The 21,058-nt window shown below is 30.6% G+C and overlaps 1 protein-coding gene across 2 annotated transcripts in view; it reads left to right on the plus strand.

Moving 5' to 3' along the window:
• Positions 1-8,338: 8,338 nt before the first annotated feature.
• The window catches only part of LOC105456987, a 16,629-nt gene continuing 3,909 nt past the window's right edge, over positions 8,339-21,058 (plus strand). For both annotated transcript variants that reach the window (XM_011701373.1, XM_011701374.1), the window contains exon 1: positions 8,339-8,613. In XM_011701373.1, coding sequence (XP_011699675.1) covers positions 8,511-8,613 — 103 coding nt within the window. In that variant the 5' untranslated portion in view covers positions 8,339-8,510. The remainder of the gene's footprint in view (positions 8,614-21,058) is intronic.

The raw sequence follows: 21,058 nt of genomic DNA on the forward strand, positions 1-21,058 counted from the left end.
TCTTCCGATCTTTTATTTGGGATAATGTGAGATTAGTTACAAGGCAAGATTCAGAATAAATGTAATTTTCAATCAGAAATATTAGCAAATAATGTTACTACTTATTTACCAATAAATAAAAATTTACATGTGGCAGAGTATAGAAATTATTATAAATTACCTTATTTAATCAAAATGTCAAAAGAAAGATTGATTAAAAGTTAAGAATTTTGTATTTTGTAATTGTCTCATAGGATGTCACTATTTACTCATAGAGTGGGGCAAATAGCGATAAATGTAGATTTCAGTTTTTGAAAATCTATCCCGTATACATAACTTATAGAAACTCTAATTAAGTTTTTTGTATATTTGAAAGTGGAAAGTATTCTTTTAGTAATCATATCTTTTAAACTTGAAATTAGCTCGTAGGGGAGAGGAAAAAATCCGTTATTATTTGCTCTCCCTTCCCTTACATAAAATGATTATTATAGAAAATATAAAAGGCTTTGTGGTTATTTCGTGGTACATAAGTGTAGAGGAATTGTAAAGAATAAATCAAAATACAAGTGCTTAGCTCTTTATATTATTTGCATATTTTTTGAATCATTCATTTCACCCGTGAGTAGCCGTATAATCCATCCATATTTTTATACGACAAAAATACAAGGGTTTAAAGAATTTTTTTTTAATATAAAAAATAAATATTTTGGATTTTTAATATTTTTTTTCACAGTAGTAGACAATCTAAAGTCTTTACCGGTATAGTTCATTTATCTTAACCGCATAATAATACCTGATAAATTAAGTTTTTAATAGGTGCGGAGTATATACCCTAATTTAAATGATGAATTGTCCGATTAATTCGGAAAATTCTAGTTCTTTTATGTAGTGCGCTTTAAAGCCTTCGCTAATTTATTCGCGAGTACAAAATCAATTATGCCGTAGTAGCTTATCATTCATTGTAGCGTAATTAATTTTATGTTGGATCTTAAAGCGATCAATATAAACCGTAGTAAGAGTGAACCTATAATAATACATCCAAGTAGATCACTTATTTTGGATATTTCTATTTTGTCGCTGATGATAATCAATATGTCAAGATGATACATGGATTAAGAAGAATATAATTAGTGTTAGGATATGTATAACTGGATCGGGATTCTCACCAGTGGCGGGAGAGGGCGATATAAGGGTGAGAGGCGGAGAGGGCGATCTCCCTCTCTCCAGAGCTCTTCAAATAATTTTTGTATATTGGAAAAAGTCGGTTTTAAATGAATTGAGAAAAAAATTTATCAGAGATTTTTCGAGGCTAAATATTGTTTACTCCATTTATTATAAATTTGATTAATACGTTTATATTTTTAACTTATGTATTCGATAGAAGCATTTCAATTAATTAATACCGTTCAAAATTAACATTTTATAATATTCCGTTACGCTTTTTCGAAGAAAAAGTTTAGAGAATTTGTTATACGACAAAATTTGTTTTAAGATTACACTTCATATTAATGCATATATAAATGTGTACATATCTGGCTAATAAAATGCTGAATACCAAACATATAGATATACTTTATATTTTATGATAATGATAGTAGTAAATATAATAGTAGTAAATATAATAAAACAGTAAAATAATAAAAAGAATATTAAATATCACATCAACGACAATAATAACTAAATTCGTCATACCGCCCTCTCCCCCTCTCCCCCCCAGACAACTCTCTGGAATCACCACTGATTCTTATACAAGATTCTAACATACGTATAAAAAAAAAGATTGAAAGGTCTCTTGTTAGTTTCTTCAAAGAAGTTGCAATTTCATTTAAACACGTCTGCGGAATGCAATCTGATTTAAAATGCACTTATAGAACGTTTCCACTTGACGGTATCTATTTTCTTTTGCTTGACAACGAGAAAACGAGGTCGGAGCGCCAGTGGGTTTATCCTATACGCTGAAATTACGGATGAAGGAAACAATTTCAAAGGTCATCGCGATTTGGAACTTTTAATTTCTTTGAATGTTTTAATGCAAAGGCACAAAGAGAGATAGACACTAAATAGATAAATCGCTATTTATTGAGGCGTCACTCCGGAATGACATCTCCTTAAGCACATTAAAATATAATTATTATAAATTATAACAAACAAAAGTCAATAAGCATATAAAAAGCTTGCTGTAGGAATTAGGATACAAAATTAAAAAATTAAACAAAGAGAGAGAGAGAGAGAGAGAGAGAGAGAGAGAGAGAGAGAGAGAGATAAATGGCAATCTAAAAAAATTTCGCAGGGTCAAAAAACATTTCCAGTAAGCAAAAAACGTTAGATTTCTTTTTAGTGACGTCATGACATTACAATAGTAACTAATTAATGACCAACAATGACTTTGTTAAATATCAGGCGTCAAACAGTAGCAAAAATTAAAAAAAAAATGATGTAGAAATTACGAAGCATTCATAGCAATATCTAACAAGTTACATCTAACCGTTTAGGTAACGTTCACAACATTTTAAACATTTTGAAATATTGCTTTTACATGAATTTGATGAACGTTCTTATTCAATATTTTAAAAATGTTTTATAAAAATATTATCTAATAATTATATTTCTGAGTATTTAAAAAATATTTTGAATACGTTATACTAAATATTTTATATAAATGTCGCACTGATAGTAATATTAACGTAACATCGTTTGCAACAATATTTCACTCTCACATATTAACATTATTGAAACTTCTAGATAGGCGATATCAAAGTTTGTTCATAATAACGTTATGTAACATTATATGAACTACTAAAATTGTATATTGCTGAAATGATATTTTATTTACTGGGTTTTCCCGAAACCTAATTCTTTATTCCTAAACTAAAACTACCGTCGCATCTGGGCTGGTTCGCCGCGGATATCGGACGTTAACACGTCAACGGGCGCACATCGCAAATGAATTTGATTACGCATTCGTTACGTTCGGCAGTAATAACTATTGCGGACGGTCGCACGCCGTGCGTCAGACGCGGGATGTTACTGTCGAATTGATCATCATTACCGCGCGCTTGACGGATACGACGCAAGACGTTGAAATTTATAACAGTGGCGATGCGCGTCGCGCGAAACATATGTCATTGCACAAAATACGGGAGAAGAATTTAACACGAAAACTGCAGAACGTTGCGCAGCTTAAAGAATATTACAGTTATGTATTTTATAACGCTGAAAAATGTTTTAAGGACGGGGGTCTTCCGGGGTTCATCATTAATCTTGATTTCTACACACGGAGTGTTTAATGCGCGCAATTGTAATGTCGCTTTGAATTTGCAACACGATATTATTTCATAATCGTGTATAACATAAGGTTCAGGGAATGTGGAAAGTTACATTTTAAAAATAACTAGTTATATCGTTACCGAGTTAAAAAAGTAACTTATAAGGGAAACGCCAGGTCATTGCATCACGGATTCTGATCTCAATTTTGTTGGTGAAACTAGAGACAAAATAAAAATATAGTGTCTAAGCGTTTAATTGAATGGGTCTTAGTTTTCGAGTAAAAATTTTCGAAAAATACATTTTTAAATAATAATATTCAATATTTAATAATAAAAAGCGATATGTTTCTTTCATTCAACATCGGTTATAATAATGCTTGGGAAAAAAAATATAAATTTTTATGTAAAAAAGCTATACAATATTATTATTCATATTATTAATAATATTAATAATAATAATAATTATTATTATTATTATTTATTAGCTATACAATATTATTATTATTTTATAATATTATTAATATTGTTATTGTTTTGTTCTATACCTACATTACAATATCAGTAATAAAAAATGAAAAATTAAATTTTTTTAATGCTGGTTTTTATTTTTTTTTATTTTTTATTACTGATATTGTAATGTACGACTTATTTTTACTTTAAAAATTTGTATTTTTTCCCAAGCATTATTATAACCGATGTTGAATGAAAGAAATATATCGCTTTTTATTATTAAATATCGAATATTATTATTTAAAAATTTATTTTTCAAAAATTTTTTCTCGAAAACTAAGGCCCATTCAATCAAATGCTTGGACACATATATCTTTATTTTGCCTCTAGTTTTACCAAAAAAATTGGGATCAGGATCCGTGATACACTGACCTGATCTTTCCCTTGTTAGTTACCGTTATTACTGATTTTTAAAAATAACTCATTATTATTACCGTTACTTAAAAAGTAACAATTCGTTACTTTTCCGTTACTTTTTTAATGCTGAAACAAGATTAGTCTAAATAATTTAAGATGCAGTTTTTAAAAATATTAATAAAAGCAGTACAACAATAACACTAGACCGATATATAAAAATACAACTAGGAAAAGGAAAGTCTTTTCAATATGCATTAGAGCTTTCAGCTTTGTGCTTAATATTTTAAAATAAATTTATATACACGTATCTACAATTATACTTCAAACTACGCGCCAATTAAATTTTCGATCTTGAAACGCGCAGTTCAGCTGATATTTTTCACAATAAATTTTTTAAAATATTTCAAGATGTTTATAACGTAAATATTTATTAAATTTCTTGTCAATTTAATTTGTGATACTGACTTATGGCATTCTTAAGATATCATAAACCAATCACAGAGTCATATTAATATTTTAAAACATTATTTAAAACAGACTTAAAATAAAAGAGAACTATGTAAATACTAGCTAAAGACTAAAGATCGAATATACAAACAAAAATTTTGTCATAAATATAAAAAGTAACTGTATAATTCATTACCGTTACAGTTACCAAAAAAATAGAATAATGCTGTTGCCAATCCGTTATCAAAAAAAGTAACGTTAACGGCGTTACAAGTAACGAGTTACTTTCAATCCCTGATACGGCTATAGAATATCGTGATATATTAAAATATCACTCATTCTCATTAAGTCTGCTCAATCTGTAAGTAACATTTATGTAAGAAATGTAGAAAATTTTTTTTAAATATAGCTATAAAAAATTTTTAAAACCTGTTTTGTGTGTAGGAATGGGCTAAGTTATAAATAAGCTTAATTTGCGAAGGGTGAATATTGTTATAAACGTTACATAAGTGGTGTAACCTGTGATATTTACTATGAATGTTTTATAGTTTCTACATTATTTTTTTTAGATTTTTGCTACTGATATTTGACGTCTGATATTTATAACGAAGTCGTTGTTGGCCATTAATTAGTTACTATTAACGTAACGTCACGGCGTCACCAAAAAGAAACAATGATTACAATAATTACTTTGAGTTTAATTCAAAGCATGTTCCGCGAAATCCGAAAAGAAACGCGACAAAATTATACAACCTTGAAGCACTTATATATATCATATTTCGACAAATAAGAATGAGAGTAAGGGAGAAAATAGCTTGTAATAAACTTGGCGGGGTAAATTAAAGTGTTTAGTACACGGTGAATTAGACGTTGCACGAGAGTTACGAGTGCGGAATGAAAGAAAAAAAAAATAAACACGATCGCGAGATACGATATCGAAAACGAAAAATTAGGACACGGAAGTTAATTAACGCCGGCATTATTCACGTGCACGCGAATTTGGTTCTTCAATTAAAATTTGCGCGTTCGATTGCGCACGAGATGACAAGGATAACCGCGCGATTGGCATGGCATTATCGAACGCCATTAATTACACATTTGTCAAGATTCTTCGCCGTTGTGCGAAACAGTGTTGTGCATATACGCCTCGAATAATTAAATATCAAGCGATATTAAAATCCAGTTGAAAAGCACGGCTGGATTACAATTTTCCAACAGCCATTGTCCCATTCTCGAAAGCAATCAATTCAATTAGGCGTAAAGAGCCTCCACAGCCCACACGCGACGTGCAAGACGCGATTCTCCCTCCCTCTCTCAACCACGCTCGCAATACATTTCCCGGCGTACCTCAGCATTAATTACGGTTGTTACCAATAATCTCTTCCAGCGAGTTCGATCGACTTTTTAGGAGCAAAAAGAAAAAATGAATTTCTTAAAGAATTTTTATCGCGCGATAAGAAACGTCCGTTTCGAACAGAATGATATCAAAGTCAAAGATTGCTCCGAAATCATTACAATATCACAAAAATTGAAAGTATGATGATAAGAGGTCGCAATGTCAGTTGGATACAGCAAGGTAATTTTGTAAAAGACATTTTGACATTTATATAATATATAAAAAATGATAATTTTCGATTAAATTTAACGTCTCATCAATTGAGACGGATACTTCTTTGCCTTTACGCTTTGTGTAAGAAGATTACAGGAAAGTCATGTAAGGAAATCGTAGAACGCAGCTACTTAAATGTAAATTCTCTTGAGAGCTATTAAAGTATATATTTTCTTTTTTTTAAAAGAAAAATCTGGACTTTCATTTGGGCATTGAGAAAAAAAATTGATTGTACGAACTAAATTTGTATAGTTGTTTGATCCAATAGTTAATTCAACAATTTTTTAGTTGCACAAAGAAAGGTATAGTTCATTCATTTCAACTATCAACATTTTTTAATTAAGAATTAACTAACTCAACCAACTCAATTAAATTAGTTTGTTCGAAATACTAGTAGTATAGTTTATTTGTGTTTGCATGCTATTTAGTTATCCAAGTAATATATTTGTTTAAATTCCAAGTATCAAACTGACTAAACGATACTGATGGGGATAATAAATAGTGTGTATTTTTAATAGAACGATTGAGTTGAATACGATAAATTTTTGTTGAAACAAAATAGTTTAGTCAAAAAATAGTATTTTGTTTATAATAGTAACAAATTATTTTGTGTTATTGTAGTAACATTTAGTCGAACGTATCGGATTAAATATTTTGGTAAAATGAAACAAATTTTGCGTTTTTCAACAAATTTTTTTTCTCAGTAGGGACATTCGAGCATTTATAAAATTATACATATTTATATCATATATAAATATGTTATATAAAATATATTTAATACAATATAATATTTTATAAATGCTCGAATAAATATATTATATAAAATATATTTAATATAATATAATATTTTATAAATGCTCGAATGTCCCTAAATGAAAATCCAGATTTTTCATTTAACAAGAAGAAAATGTATACTTTAACAGCTATCAAGAGAATTTACATTTAAGTTTCTACGATTTCCTTACATGACTTTCCTGTAATCTTCTTGCACAAAGTGCAATGTGCGAAGGCAAAAAAATGTCTTTCTCAATTGATGAGACCTTAAATTTAATAAAAAATTATCATTTTTAGTAAAATATTATATTATATATTATATAATGTTGCATAATATAAGTACATATTAAATATGTACATAATATTTTGTGAAAATAAAATGGAAATGTTTTATAAATAAGCTAATTAAACGATTTTCACACATAAAATCTAATTATTTTGCATTTGCCACATATGGAATTATTTTTTACATTCTCATAACAAAAATATACATATACTCTGTAATAGATTTTAATATTTTGATTGAGAAATTCATATTCGCCCCGTGATCGATAAATGAACGTCAGTGTCGATTAATAAATAATTCGTACAATATATTTTTCAAAAAATAGGAACATAATTTGTATTTTTTCTGCAATTGTGAAGTCTTACTGAAGGAAAAAATAGATAATTGCCATAATTTAATTATAACTAATTATTTTCCGTTCTATCTATTTAATAAAATTATAGATATAATTATTATTACTAACATTATAGCAGTAATTATAAAAATGAAATTTCTAATATATCATTATGAATTTAATGATAATGTAATTATTTTCGGTACCATTTATATATTTGTTTAATAAAATTATAAATATAATTATTATTAATAATATTATAGCAGTAACTATGAAAATAAAATTTCTAATTTCTAATTATTTTACCATGCAACTATGGTTACAAACATCCAACACTTTTCTATATCAGTATTCATCATGTAATACATGCATTAATATTCTATATAACAGCTGAATTTCACAAAAGCCATATTATTAACATTAATATCGTAATTATCGAGAACTGTTGTAATACGGCTCTAACTATCCTACCCGAAACGAGACCTCGAGGCGCCTCCTTTTAGCGGCACATGCGATTCACTCGGCGCCGCGCTTCTTCCAGGCCTATAAGACACTCGTCGATCGCGTTCGGGATTATCATCAAAGTTCACAGTGATAACAAACCGTCGCCGTGATCACCGCCACCACCACCTGGAAGATATCACATCGCCGCCACCCACGGATATGCCCCGCCGTTCGCCGTCGCCCGGCATGCACCACGGTGCGATATCCGACTGCGCCACTCCGGGGCTTCCGCTCCTGTAAAAGAGGGAACGCGCGCCGCCACCATCGTTCATTCACAACCACCTGCTCAACGGGGTAGCATCGTCTCTCGTCATCCGTTATAGTGATCGTCTCTGTTCTCGGCGGCCGCAACCAACGGTAGCAACCTCATCAAGCAGCCTCGTTTCTTTGAGCCTATAACCAACCCTCGTGGCATAGAAGCGCGCCGTTGACGATCGCGACAGGATGAGGACCAGCGCGACTTCCGGTCCCCTTTTCTCGCTCTATCTCTCGATTGTCGTCCTACTCGTCGTCTTAGTTTCCGTCAGCGACAAGGCGCACGCTAGACGTGAGTAATAATATTTCGTTTGCATTCGTGTGTAATTCGTACATTTAATTCTACAGCTTCTATAAACAATCAGAATTCTTCAAAAAACACAATGACAATTTTTCAAATTCAGTATTACAAAATACTCTTAGTATTTTGTAATATTTATTACAAAATACTTTTAGTATTTTGTAAGAAACGGCACGAGAGAGGCGTTATGATGTTAAATTATTTCGACACGAATTTGAATTTAATTTAAGAATTACGTGAAACCTGATGAATACATTTTTACATCATCATGTATTTGTCGAAAAAAAGTTATCCGTCGGATAATTAGTTTGATATTTTAATGGGTAAAGAAATAATATATTTTTTCTGACACTTCAGTATTTGCGAAGGATATTAGTAAAATAAAACTTTTTGATAAATTTCTATATTTTAGAAATCTATAACTGTAATAATTGAAAATAATTTCAAATAATTAAAAATTTATTGATACCAATATCTTTTTTTATAAAAACCTTCACATATTGAACTTCAGTAAATAAAAATTAATAGTAAAATTTTAAAGCTCCACTCACCACTTGAATATATTTTGCAAAAATATGTTTAAGTAAAAACAAATTTTTATGTTTTTAAATTTTTTTTAATTTTTTTTGTTGTGTACTTTCCTGCTTTCAGTCACAACTTGAGTATTTATTTCTACTTGAATATATTTTTGTAAAATATATTTAAGTAGAAATAAATTTTTATTGTGTACTTGCCCGCTTCCAGTCACAATCTTTTTCACAATATTTTTGCAAAATATATTTAAGTAAAATAGAATGCATTTCAATTTGAAATTGAAGTAGATTTATAAAAAATTTTTTATTTCAGGGAGGAATTAGATTATATTTATTTCCATATATTATTAATTTGAAAGAGAAAATTGTCATGAACATATTTGTTATGCGATTATGCATAACTCATTTCCAGATATATTTATTAATTAACAAAATAAAAGAAAATCTCTTTATATATTTTACAAGACTATCGATTGTGAGTATTAGTTTATTGAAACATATTTCCATTTTAATATATTTTGCAAGAAATTTTTTATTATTTATTTTGATATTTGAGACAGTGGTAGTGAGTGAACAGAAACCTTGAATAATCTTATAAAAATGTCAAAATTACTATGTAAAGTAACGTATTAAACTTTTTGATTTTAATAAAAAAAAAGGAAAAAAAGACTTTTATACCTGTTCATGGTTTGCTTGAGTTAATCAACTTGCCGACTTAAAGTTTTAAAAACTTTAAGATGCGTGGTGCGTTTGTTTTCGATTAATTAATGTTTTTGTAACTTAACCCGTAAAACTAGTTTTCGTTTGCCGCATGGAGAGTTGATCCCATATGTTTGTGAAATGCATTTTTAATAGAGATGAAGAACGATGATCTGCAAAGAAAGTTTTATTTTTTACGCAACATTTTGATTAGTTTAATTATTATTATTTCCGATGTGACTGTTTTATTTGCATTTTAATTATATTTGTAATTGTTTCTATTCATTTCTGTTTTAATAAATAAAAAAGCTTACCGCGACAGGGTCCTAACCCATATTCTGTAAAAACGGAGAAAATAAACTCGAAAGTTAAAAAGTGATTTTATATTTGTTTCATAATTGTTAATTAATATATTACAATTACGTCAAAGGTGTCAGAAAAATTTTCTCGACACAATACCATATTTGTTACATGTTAAATAATATTTCTTTTAATAATTAAAAGGTAATGACTCTTTAATTGACAAATATTAAATAGGTGAAAAAAGGCTGTTAAGAGTCTCACGCAGTTCTTGGTGCGCATATATTCTTGGTTTATTCCAATATCTTTTACATTTACTCCTTTGCAAACGTTTCGGCTTCTATCAAGATTAATTTGCGCTGAAGATGGCTTGATAGAAGCCAAAACGTTCGCAAAGGAGTAAATGTAAAGGATATTGGAATAAACCAAGAATATATACGCACCGAGAACTGCGTGGGACTCTTAACTGCCTTTTTTTACCTATTTAATATTTCTTTTGTTTTTCGGAAAATGAGAATTAAAATTTCTACAAACATTCGAGTATTAGGGTATCTCGCACAAGTGCTAATTAAAGAATTTATTTATTCACTTGTCGCTTTAAATATGACAGCCAGTTTGAATAAGTTCAATTCAAATTATATTACCAAGAAACGAGACTGAAAACAAGTTCAATCTAATGAATTTTTTTAATAAAGCGAATTTTAAATAACCCAACGCACACACAATTATAGATGAAACTTTTTTTGCAATGTAGAGCATGAAATTTATTTATATATATAAATTTTTTTAAGAAATTCATTACACTTTTCCCTAATATTTCCATTATAATTGTTAATGCTATTACAAGATAATCGATTTATATTTCTCTATACTTGTTGATTATCAAAAGAAGAATTTGTATCAACAAGTGGATGATATCCTAACCAAGGGATCTAGTCATCCACAAGTTACAAAGGGTGATGTGAATTTTCTACGACGTCGTAAAAGTGACGCGTCATCAAACGAATCAACTGCAGTCAATCAATAGTCGATCCGAGCAGCAAGCGCAAATAGATCGAAAATGTCAAAAAAGTATGTTTGTTGTGCATGTTTACGAACGGCTCTATTTCCCAGCTTTGCTCCGCGCTCGCAAAAAACTATAATTTAAACAACGCTTTGATATTTCACGTATTGCGATCAAATTGTTTCCGACGTGTGTTCGACCGATCATTTCCACTTCCCGTGGAGTCGCGCGGGACATCAAAACGCGCGGATTCGCGCGCGGAGAACTTACGAGCGTTGAAAAAAAAAATGTAATTTCTCGCGAGCTCGGCGGTACACGTCAGCTCTTTTTTCCCTATCATAATCACACGTCCGCGCGCGTTGGATCGCTGCGAAATATCAAGCGCGGCTTTGATTTGTTGCGCGTGCGGAAAACTTTTCGATCGATTCACGCACGTTTAAAGTGGAAGAGAAAGTAACGTCGGAAATAACAATCGAAAGACCGAGCGTGCCATGTTAATAAATCAATTATTTCTGTCCGATTCGATCTTGTTTGACTTACTCATGTATAATGAGAAATCTGTTTGATTGTCGATAGCAGTTGTTATTTAAACATTATTAACCCTAACGTAGATACTTGTGAACTTTCACTTGACGTTCACGACACTTGTTTATATGTACGTTTTAAACGTAACTATATTTAACGTGCTTATATTTAGCATGTCGAAAAATTTAAACCAATGAAATGACGTAGAAAGTTTAAACGTTCTGATTTAAGGATAAAATAAAATTTTTTGTAAAATTATTTATAAATAAATAATTAATAAATAATTTTACAAAAGATTTTACTTCATCCTTAAATCAGAACGTTTTAACCTTCTATGTCATTTCATTAGTTTAAATTTTTCGACATGCTAAATATAAGTACGTTAAATATAGTTACGTTTAAAACGTATAAACAAGTGTCATATTTAAAAAATAATTGCATTTAATAAAATTAATAATTATATTATTACGCAGTACTGCGAAGTACATAATTACGGGGATGATTGGATTAGCGACGTCAATCGTTTCTATTTCCGCTAAACTATAACAACACGCGCGATGTAAAGCTACGATAGTCACATCGTAGATTTGACAACTGCAGCATAACGTCTGCTCCAGCTTCTATTTGCAGTCTCTCGGCGCGCGAGCAATAGATTATTTCTCCGATGCCACGCCGCCGCGAAGTTTCGCTATTCTACGCAAAACTCACGTAAAAGCGAATTATCGTTGCTCCATTGTAATGTCAAATCCGTTAACTCTCGCGGCTGCGAAATGTTATGAACAACACTCAGCTGTTTCCTCACAGCTGTTCCCTCATTGTGACGCGGTTCTCGATTCCTTACGTGGGCTAGGGAATAATATATGTATACCTATACGTACTTAGAATTAGCGATAGAAATAATCGAGGACGAAACTGTGCATAACGAGACGGAGATCACGCAGTTGATTAATTCTAATGTCCTTTCGGAATATTGCAATCTTTTAAATAATCGATTATAAAGTAAAGTCTTTTGAGGCCAGAATTTTAGCAAACTGTGATTTAAATGCGCTGTTAATTCGATATAACTGTGTAAGGACCACTAATTCTGAATCACTCTAAGAATAAAAATTTATATTATAAATAGTTTTATCGAAAAAGATACACGGAAAGAACATTTTGCTGAATTTAGATCTGAAAATAATTTTTGTTCAATAATCAAAATAATTTTGTGCGAAAGTCAAAATGATTGCTAGAATATTAAAACGTTTTATAGCAATGCTTATCAGTGTAAACATTCCAACAAATTATTTTCATGATTCAACAAAAAATTATTTTCAGATCTGTATTTAGCAAAATTTTTAGACCTTTCAATAAAATCGTTCTTTCCGTGTACGAAACAATGAATAACACATTTAATATAGTTATGCAATTATAATAATTTAAAAAAGTAATTCATGGATGATTTTTTTCAATTTTAGTACTATTTTTATATTTTAATTGAATGAAATAATGAAAATTATCCACAATTAGATCCCTCAATCTATTATAGATGAGATTACTCGCTGAATATATTTAATTTTAACTGATTTGTGGGTATGATGTTGAGTGCTATTTACAATCTCCTGTAAAAGCCATAAAGCACACAATCTTTTTATAGGTATTAAACTTTGAATGAATTTTTAAAGATGCATCTAAATTGACCTCATATTTTATTAGATTAATAATATCAATGAAATGTGCAGCGTTGTTGCTAGTAAACAAGAAATTGATGATTGATGAAGCTAATAAATGCTAAAGAATCTTGTAATATGACGTCATATCATGAAAGATAAGATGCAATAATTGGAGATTTTGAGGATAGTGAATTAGAGATTAAAATTCAACCGATCAGAACAAAACGGATTGTAATTAAAATGATCTGCGACTTGCAGAATTCGAATCTTCAAGTCGCAATCTTCAATCTCCAATGTATGGTCTGATTATTTAAATATAATAAGTTGCCCTAATCCTACCGTTAATTAATAAACATTTTGACTATTGTGCGAAGTCCTTTATGAGGTTTCAATAATGTTCTAATTATAGATATTGAAAATTAACTTGACTAACTTAATTGACTCAATATTGTGCGGCGTTAAAAGACGTGTCAGTGGAGAAAATCTCATCGTAGTTAGCATCTAATGAAACAGCTTAGATGCGTTGTATAATAGGTAAATATTGCAGCGTGCGTTATTAACTGTATGTAGTAGCTTTTAAGCCTGTCTCAGGACACGCATTGGAGATTGAAGATTGAGAATTGAAGATTCGAATTCTGCAAGTCGCAAATCATTTTAATTATAATCCGTTTTGCTCTGATCGGTTGAACTTTGATCTCTAATTTGCAATTCTCAAAATCTCCAATTTGTACACTGATGGATGCAGGTTTTAATTAAACCGCTGCGCTGCTTCCAATTTGCTTCGCAATAATCGTATATCTGTCTTTATTTATTCGCAAACATCGATTTAGATTTTCAAACGTTTAACAAATTTTTAACGCTATTATTAGAATGTACGCAACAGTTTTATTCTTCAATAATTATGACCGTTTCGTGAAAATAGAAGTGGACGTGACAAATGCACTTTCGCGCGTCCGCTTTCACACAGTCAATCGGCATAATCGACACCGTTAAAACGTTTTAAGTAAAATAGTTACCATTTAACTTGGTGGATCTTATTGGATTACTCGCGGCCGCAACGTCGTTATGATCTTTCGAGAAGGCCATGTTCTTTAAAAGAAAGTCTAGAGCTATTTTTAGAGAATTTTATTTTTAAAATAAAAAATTCATTTTATTTTTAACTTTTTATATTTTTTAAATTTCTTTTCATTTATATTTCGTTTATTATCTTTATTTCGCAAATAAGCGATGAATATTACGCTGACACATCGCGTCGCTGCGTTGATAAAAAAAGCGATACAAGTTAAAAGAATTAGTCAGAAGCATTCAGTCAGTATTATTTTTGTGTCATTTTTCTATCAACGCGGCAATATGTTAACGTATATTCATCGTTTACTTGCGAAATGAATGATAATAAACAAAATATAGATGAAACAATGAAAAGAAATTGAAAAAATGTAAGAAGTTAAAAATAAGATCAATTTCTCATTCTTTAAATTTTATTTATTAAAATTCTGAGATAGATAAAATGCATTTTAAAATATATTTAAGAACTTCATGTTACTTAAATATCACCCTGGTAGAAATTTCAAACATTTTTTGAGCAAAATTAGAAATACATTTACTAGCTCGTGTTTTCAAAAAACAAATAAGTAATTTAGATTAGGCCAAGGAACAAGCAAGGTGTGACGCGATATGAAATCACTTAAAACACAATATTAAAATTTTGAAACTTTAATGTCAAAACGTTTCGACTACATGGAGTCTTCTTCAGTTAATATACATTAATATATAAATAAATTAATAAAAACCATTAATAATTTAAACATTTAAATAAATTAATAAAAATCCATACAAGCAATTTAGTCAATATTAAAATTCGGTAAGCCTAAAACAATGAACGCTGTGTTCTGTCGCATATTTAACGCGCAATTATTCGTTCGCGTACTATACGGCGCATGTTGTATCTTCTCTGATTGAAACATTCTCGGAACCGTGGGTTGACCCTTTTGAATATTATTGGTGATCCGAAATTAATTTCTACTTTGAATATTCTTGTTTTTTTACAATTGTATCATTCACCGGGAACGTTATATCGAGAAACAGCTATTTACAGAGCTGTTCTCCGTCTGTAATTGTTCGAGATTGTTGTAGGTAGTGCCCGATAATATAATTAATGTGCTGATGTTAATGCTCTATTATATGAGTCTTATTATTCACGAAACTCCTCGGTAAATTCGATGGTGCGACAGTACAAAGGCCAAATCAATGTATAGAAGGCACAGACATGTCTACTCGTCCAGACATTTAAAACGACTGTGTGTCAAAACAGGAGACACACGTTACATCGATAATGTGTTATTTGAGTTTTTTTATTAAAAAGTGATACGGACAGATTCTGTTTATTTTACGATATTTTTAGCTGTCAATCAGTTCGTCAAGGATATCAAAATAGGAACTAAGCATCTCTAAGTCTTTTACTGAATTTAATCCATATTTTTCTCTTATGTGTAACATATCGGATATGAGTCTTTTATAGTAATTGTGTTCGGTGTCTAAAACTTTTACTTTATCCCAATTAAAAGAATGTCCAGATTCAAGCATATGTTCTGTAATTACTGAATGCTTCGTCTGATCTAACTTGATGTTATTTTTATGTTCTTTTAGCCGGGTGCTGAGCTGTCTTTTTGTCTGACCCACATTTTGTAAATTTTGTAAATTACGTTGTTACTTGTCGTAATTGCATTCCTATTTTTGTGAGCCCTGACGAACATATCGGTTCTATTTAAACATTTATATCCTATTATAAAATCAGTGTTATCAATAACAGACGCAAAAGTCTCTGAAATATCTTTTATATATGGATTACTAAAAACTTTCTATTATCATTCAACACCTCCCGTGTCATTTTGTTCTTCTGGTTCTTTATTCTTGATGAATTTTAAAAGTCACACCTTGCTCGTTCCTTGGTCTAGTCTAAATTACTTATTTGATTTTTTTTGCAGTTATTAAACAGTTATATTAACTTCTAGTTATAACTGAGAAGTAAAACTCTTTAGAATCAAGATGTAACGCTTTGTCTGCAGTTACTGCAACACAAAAGATGCGCAAAATCTCAATTCATTTTCTGAACAAAACCGAGGTAATAAATGGACTTTAATTGATTAATAAGTAAACCTGTTGCTCATGAAATTGGCAGTTTTGTCCAAGTAACATTTCGTATTTTGTGAATAAAAATCTATCAAGTTCTTGACTATTTCCGACGCAGTATTGTTACAATTATTAGACATAGTAATACTAGATAGTAACTGGATAAGTGTCTATGAAAACTGCATACATTTCTACCAGATGATCACTTCGTATTACTTAAATATATCACTTATTCATATCACTTATTCATATCACTTAAGGGAGCATATACATACCTATAGACACGTCAAAACAAGGTCTAACTTTGCGAATTTTTTACGAAAAAACGAAAAGAGATAGAGAAGTCGGGTTTGTTTCATTGAAAAGAACATATTTTTTTAAAATATATATATTTAATTAAAAAATGATTTAAAAAATGGCTCGCGCTATTTAAGTTTTTTCTTAGTGGTGTTTTGAAAACAGCTTTTGCGGTAACCACTGCTGCTCTTACAGGACTCATTTGAAAGTAAAATGCAACGAGTTATATAAAGTTAAAACATAGATCTACTTTCTTACGTAGCCGTTTTTCAAAATATTGCATTTGAACAATATAGCAGTTGGTCAAAGTCAACATAGCGATTTAAATCTTGCTCGTTTGTTGGCTGCGGAAAAAACAAAGCATCGTAAAAAAAGAATCCTACGTAGGGAAGTAGTTTTTAATATTTAGAAAAAGCGTATAAAATTGCAAATTAATCGGTCAAACCATTTTCGAGATATAGTGGTCACGCATTTTGAAAACCACGTTTCGCGAAAAATGAGTTTAAAGTTTTACATTCAGATTAACTACAAAAATATTAAAAATTTTATTTACATTGAATCATCTATTCCAGAGCCATAAAGCAAACCCTCTGCTGAAGTGGATGCTTCCAAAAAATCACTTTACGATGCGGTCACAGACATGACGCAACAGATCGCGTTTGACGCGCTCAGTGCGCTCGAACTTGCTCGACTATAATTTTGTGTAACTGTTTCATTTTTCGTCGAATTCGGATCGAATTCAAACTTTACAAAAACATTCTTAAGACACTAAGTAAGTAAGGCAAATGGGAATCGGCGTGGTTATTGGTACGCAATATTTAATTCACATAAAATTTACTTTATTCTAAAAGTCAAACGTTTCTTAAGATATCGTACTTTTAAAATATGTATTTAAAAAAATCGATTTGTAGGTGTATTATATGCTTCCTTAAGAATTACTTTATACATTACTTAAATATATATTTAAGTATCATTCACTTTTGCGTGCAGCTTTCCTTGATTAGGCCCCCAGGATGTAGCGTGCCGATTGTATCGATTAACAAGCGAGAAATAAAATACGCACGCTACGAGAACGCGTTACGCATACGCAATCGGCCAAGCGTGCGTGCAAAATGAGGAAAATGAGAATATATCGCGTTTACGCGTTTGCTAAAGTCACTGACCTGAAAATCTGTGTATAAATTCTTTATTCAAAATTCTCGTAACTTCCTGGAAAATCAGAAATGCAATATGGTACAAATGCCGCGCGACAGCATACCTGTATACGTAAGAAAGCCAAGAAAAATTTGAGATTTTCAAACAATTTTTCATTTTTCTCGAAGAAACGCGATGTCCTTTTACAACGAAGGAAAGAAACAAGAAACTGGCTGGATGATCAGTTTTGATTACGCTCGCGCGTGAAGATATACAAGTTACGAACACGAAGCTGAGACGTTAAGGAAATATTTAAAAAATTTCCAAACTTTAGCCTCTCTCACTTATAATCATCACGTACTTATAATACCTTCTCGTACGTGATGATGAAATTCATTTAAGTTATCTTAACATAAGAACGATAATGCAATGATAACTTCTAAATACTTAAAATACAAAATGGATAATTCGTAAAGATAATTCGAGAGAAAAGAAAGAGAAGAAAATAAATAAAACTTGTTATATTATTCAGTTGTTCGCAAAAGTGTTGCCAAAATCTATCTTCTACGTACATTTGTATTTTTTAATTAGTAACATTTACATTTCATTAAATTGTATAAGGTACTTTTGGAACTGATTTTCCGTTCGATCTCGTTAAGGGTTTACGGATTATATACATATATACATATAATGTCAGATGCAAATATCTAACGCAAATCAGTCAGAAATAGGTGATTTCATTTACGTGGGACATCGGAATCTTTACCCGCGTGAAGTGTCGCACGATGGTGACGTGCACTTTGGTAGATTTATACTGGATAGATAGAATGGAATTGCGCAATACGCCAGTCCATTTCACTGTAAATGTGGCGACTGCTCAGATCGAAGTTCGAATTGTCCGGCCGTGACGCGCGTATTTTCGTGAGCGCGATGATGAATCTAGGTGCGGCTAAAGTGCAAACGAACATATCGAACTACGTCGAGGCAGAGAAAGAGAAAGAGAAAGAGAGAAAGAGAGAGAGAGAGAGAGAGAGAGAGAGTGTGTGTGTGTGTATTAACTGGGCACAAAATCCCTGTTTAAAAGATAAGAACCTATACAATTTTATCGTGTTTTTGATTTGTAAATATGAGATTTGTTATACAGATTTGTTGAGAAAAATTTAAGTTTCTATCAATTGTTATCAAGAATTGTAGTATTTCAAATACAAAATAGATTGTATCTGAAATACAAAATACATTGAATAACTTTTTTGAAATACAAAATATAAAATACTTTTGTGCTCCGCTGAAATACAAAATACAAATTGTATTTCAAATACTGTATTTCAAATACAAATATTTAAAATATGCCCATGCCCTGTTTCTATCTATTATTATCTATCGGATCTCTTTTTAAGCAGGGATACTCGTATTCTCCTTGACAAGTGTAAACGTATTATCTCGCGCTACGCGCTATCAAGTGGTATGTTTATAATTATCTTAAGTAAATTACAAAATTGCCGTATTACGGGGTCAAAACGATTAAACGTCAGTTTGATTAATTTTTCATCGAGAATCAGTGACAAATCCGTCAATCTGTCATCAGCCGAAGCAGTGAAATAATTCACAAGATTTCACCTCTTATCGTTCGTTTAGCGTGAGAGATACGGATAATGAATTACGTGGGCGATTATATTATCCGAAGTAATGCGTACTTCATGCTGAGAAATAGAGAGTGAAGTTGCGCTTAATGACATTTCTCGCGTCGCTACGCGTCGCGTTTGCGAAACTTTTGAAAACGTTTGCAATTTGTAGAGAGAGAAAAATGGCTCGCTGCTCGATTACGCAGAAGAAAAAACAGGTCATAGCCGATCAATTAATCAGTTTCGTCTTTTAGGGTGACGCAATTGAATGAACAAAACAGGAATTGCTCGCAAGTAATTTTAGTGCTCTGCTGGCGCGGCACGTATTGCGGATTACATGTATATTTATTATTACTGTTCATTACTCCTTTTGCACGCACAACTGCGAGACTTGTCGACCGGTATTTTCAATTAGTCATACTTTGAAATATATATTGAATTTTATAAGAATTATTTAAATAATACGTTTATCCGCACAGTCCATATACAGATGAATGCAAAATCATTGTTTGTTATTTTTTTAAATCGACTTTATACACCGCGCACAGCTGTTCCGAAAGTAGCTACAGACATTTCAAATTTTCTTTCGATATATACAATGATTACTAGAGCGAAATAAATACATAACATATATATAAAAGCCAGAAATTATCCATATATTTTTTAAATTTTTCTTTCTCTTAAATAAATTTACGTCTCTATAGAATATTTTAAAATATTAAATATAATACACGTAAATGTAATATCGTGCTTCTTTTATAAACTGTAATTTTTTTTTTAATAAATATTTTAGTGTAACATTATTTCTGAAACAACGATTGCGTAGAAAATTGATACCTTTTCATTAAAGAAGAGCAAATTTTATACATGTATCTTTTTTCACGAAATATATTGATTTTATATTAAAGTTCGAAATAAATCGTGGCTTACTCGTACATGCGCATTGCAATAAAGGTTTGGTTTTTTATTCGGAGAAATCAATTTTTATATAAATACGTACGCGTTATATGGATGTTTTACTTTTTATAATTGAAAAAGAGCTTGAGAGATGCGGAGAAGAGATGCCAGATCATAGGATATAAACCATTAGTTTTGGATTACCTTTATTTCGTTACTTTTATTACGTTAAACGTGAATAAGTAATGCAATTATGTTTTATTCGTTTTAATATTAATTAGTGCAAAGAAAATGTACAATTATACAGGGTGTCCGATACTTAATGGTAAAGCATTCTTGGGCAGATAAAGTGGGCAAAACTGAATCGAAAAGTCCTCTACTATTTTGCGATCTTCGCAATAGTTATTGAGATACGAATCATTCTAAAAAAAGAAAAAATTTTACATAATGGCCAAGTTTTTGCTTCACTATAATCCCATTGATCAATTTAGTCACTTTAAGCCTGTTTCATAAAAATTAAAATTATTGGAAATATTAAACTAAACATTAATATTAAACTAAATTAATTAATTTAATATTAAATTAATTAATTTAATTAATTAATTTTTAATTAATTTACTGAGTCGACAAGGCACACAGGGGATA

This window comes from Wasmannia auropunctata, unplaced genomic scaffold (assembly GCF_000956235.1).
Source record: "Wasmannia auropunctata unplaced genomic scaffold, wasmannia.A_1.0 LD335428.1, whole genome shotgun sequence".
NCBI classification, from domain to species: Eukaryota; Metazoa; Arthropoda; class Insecta; order Hymenoptera; family Formicidae; genus Wasmannia; species Wasmannia auropunctata.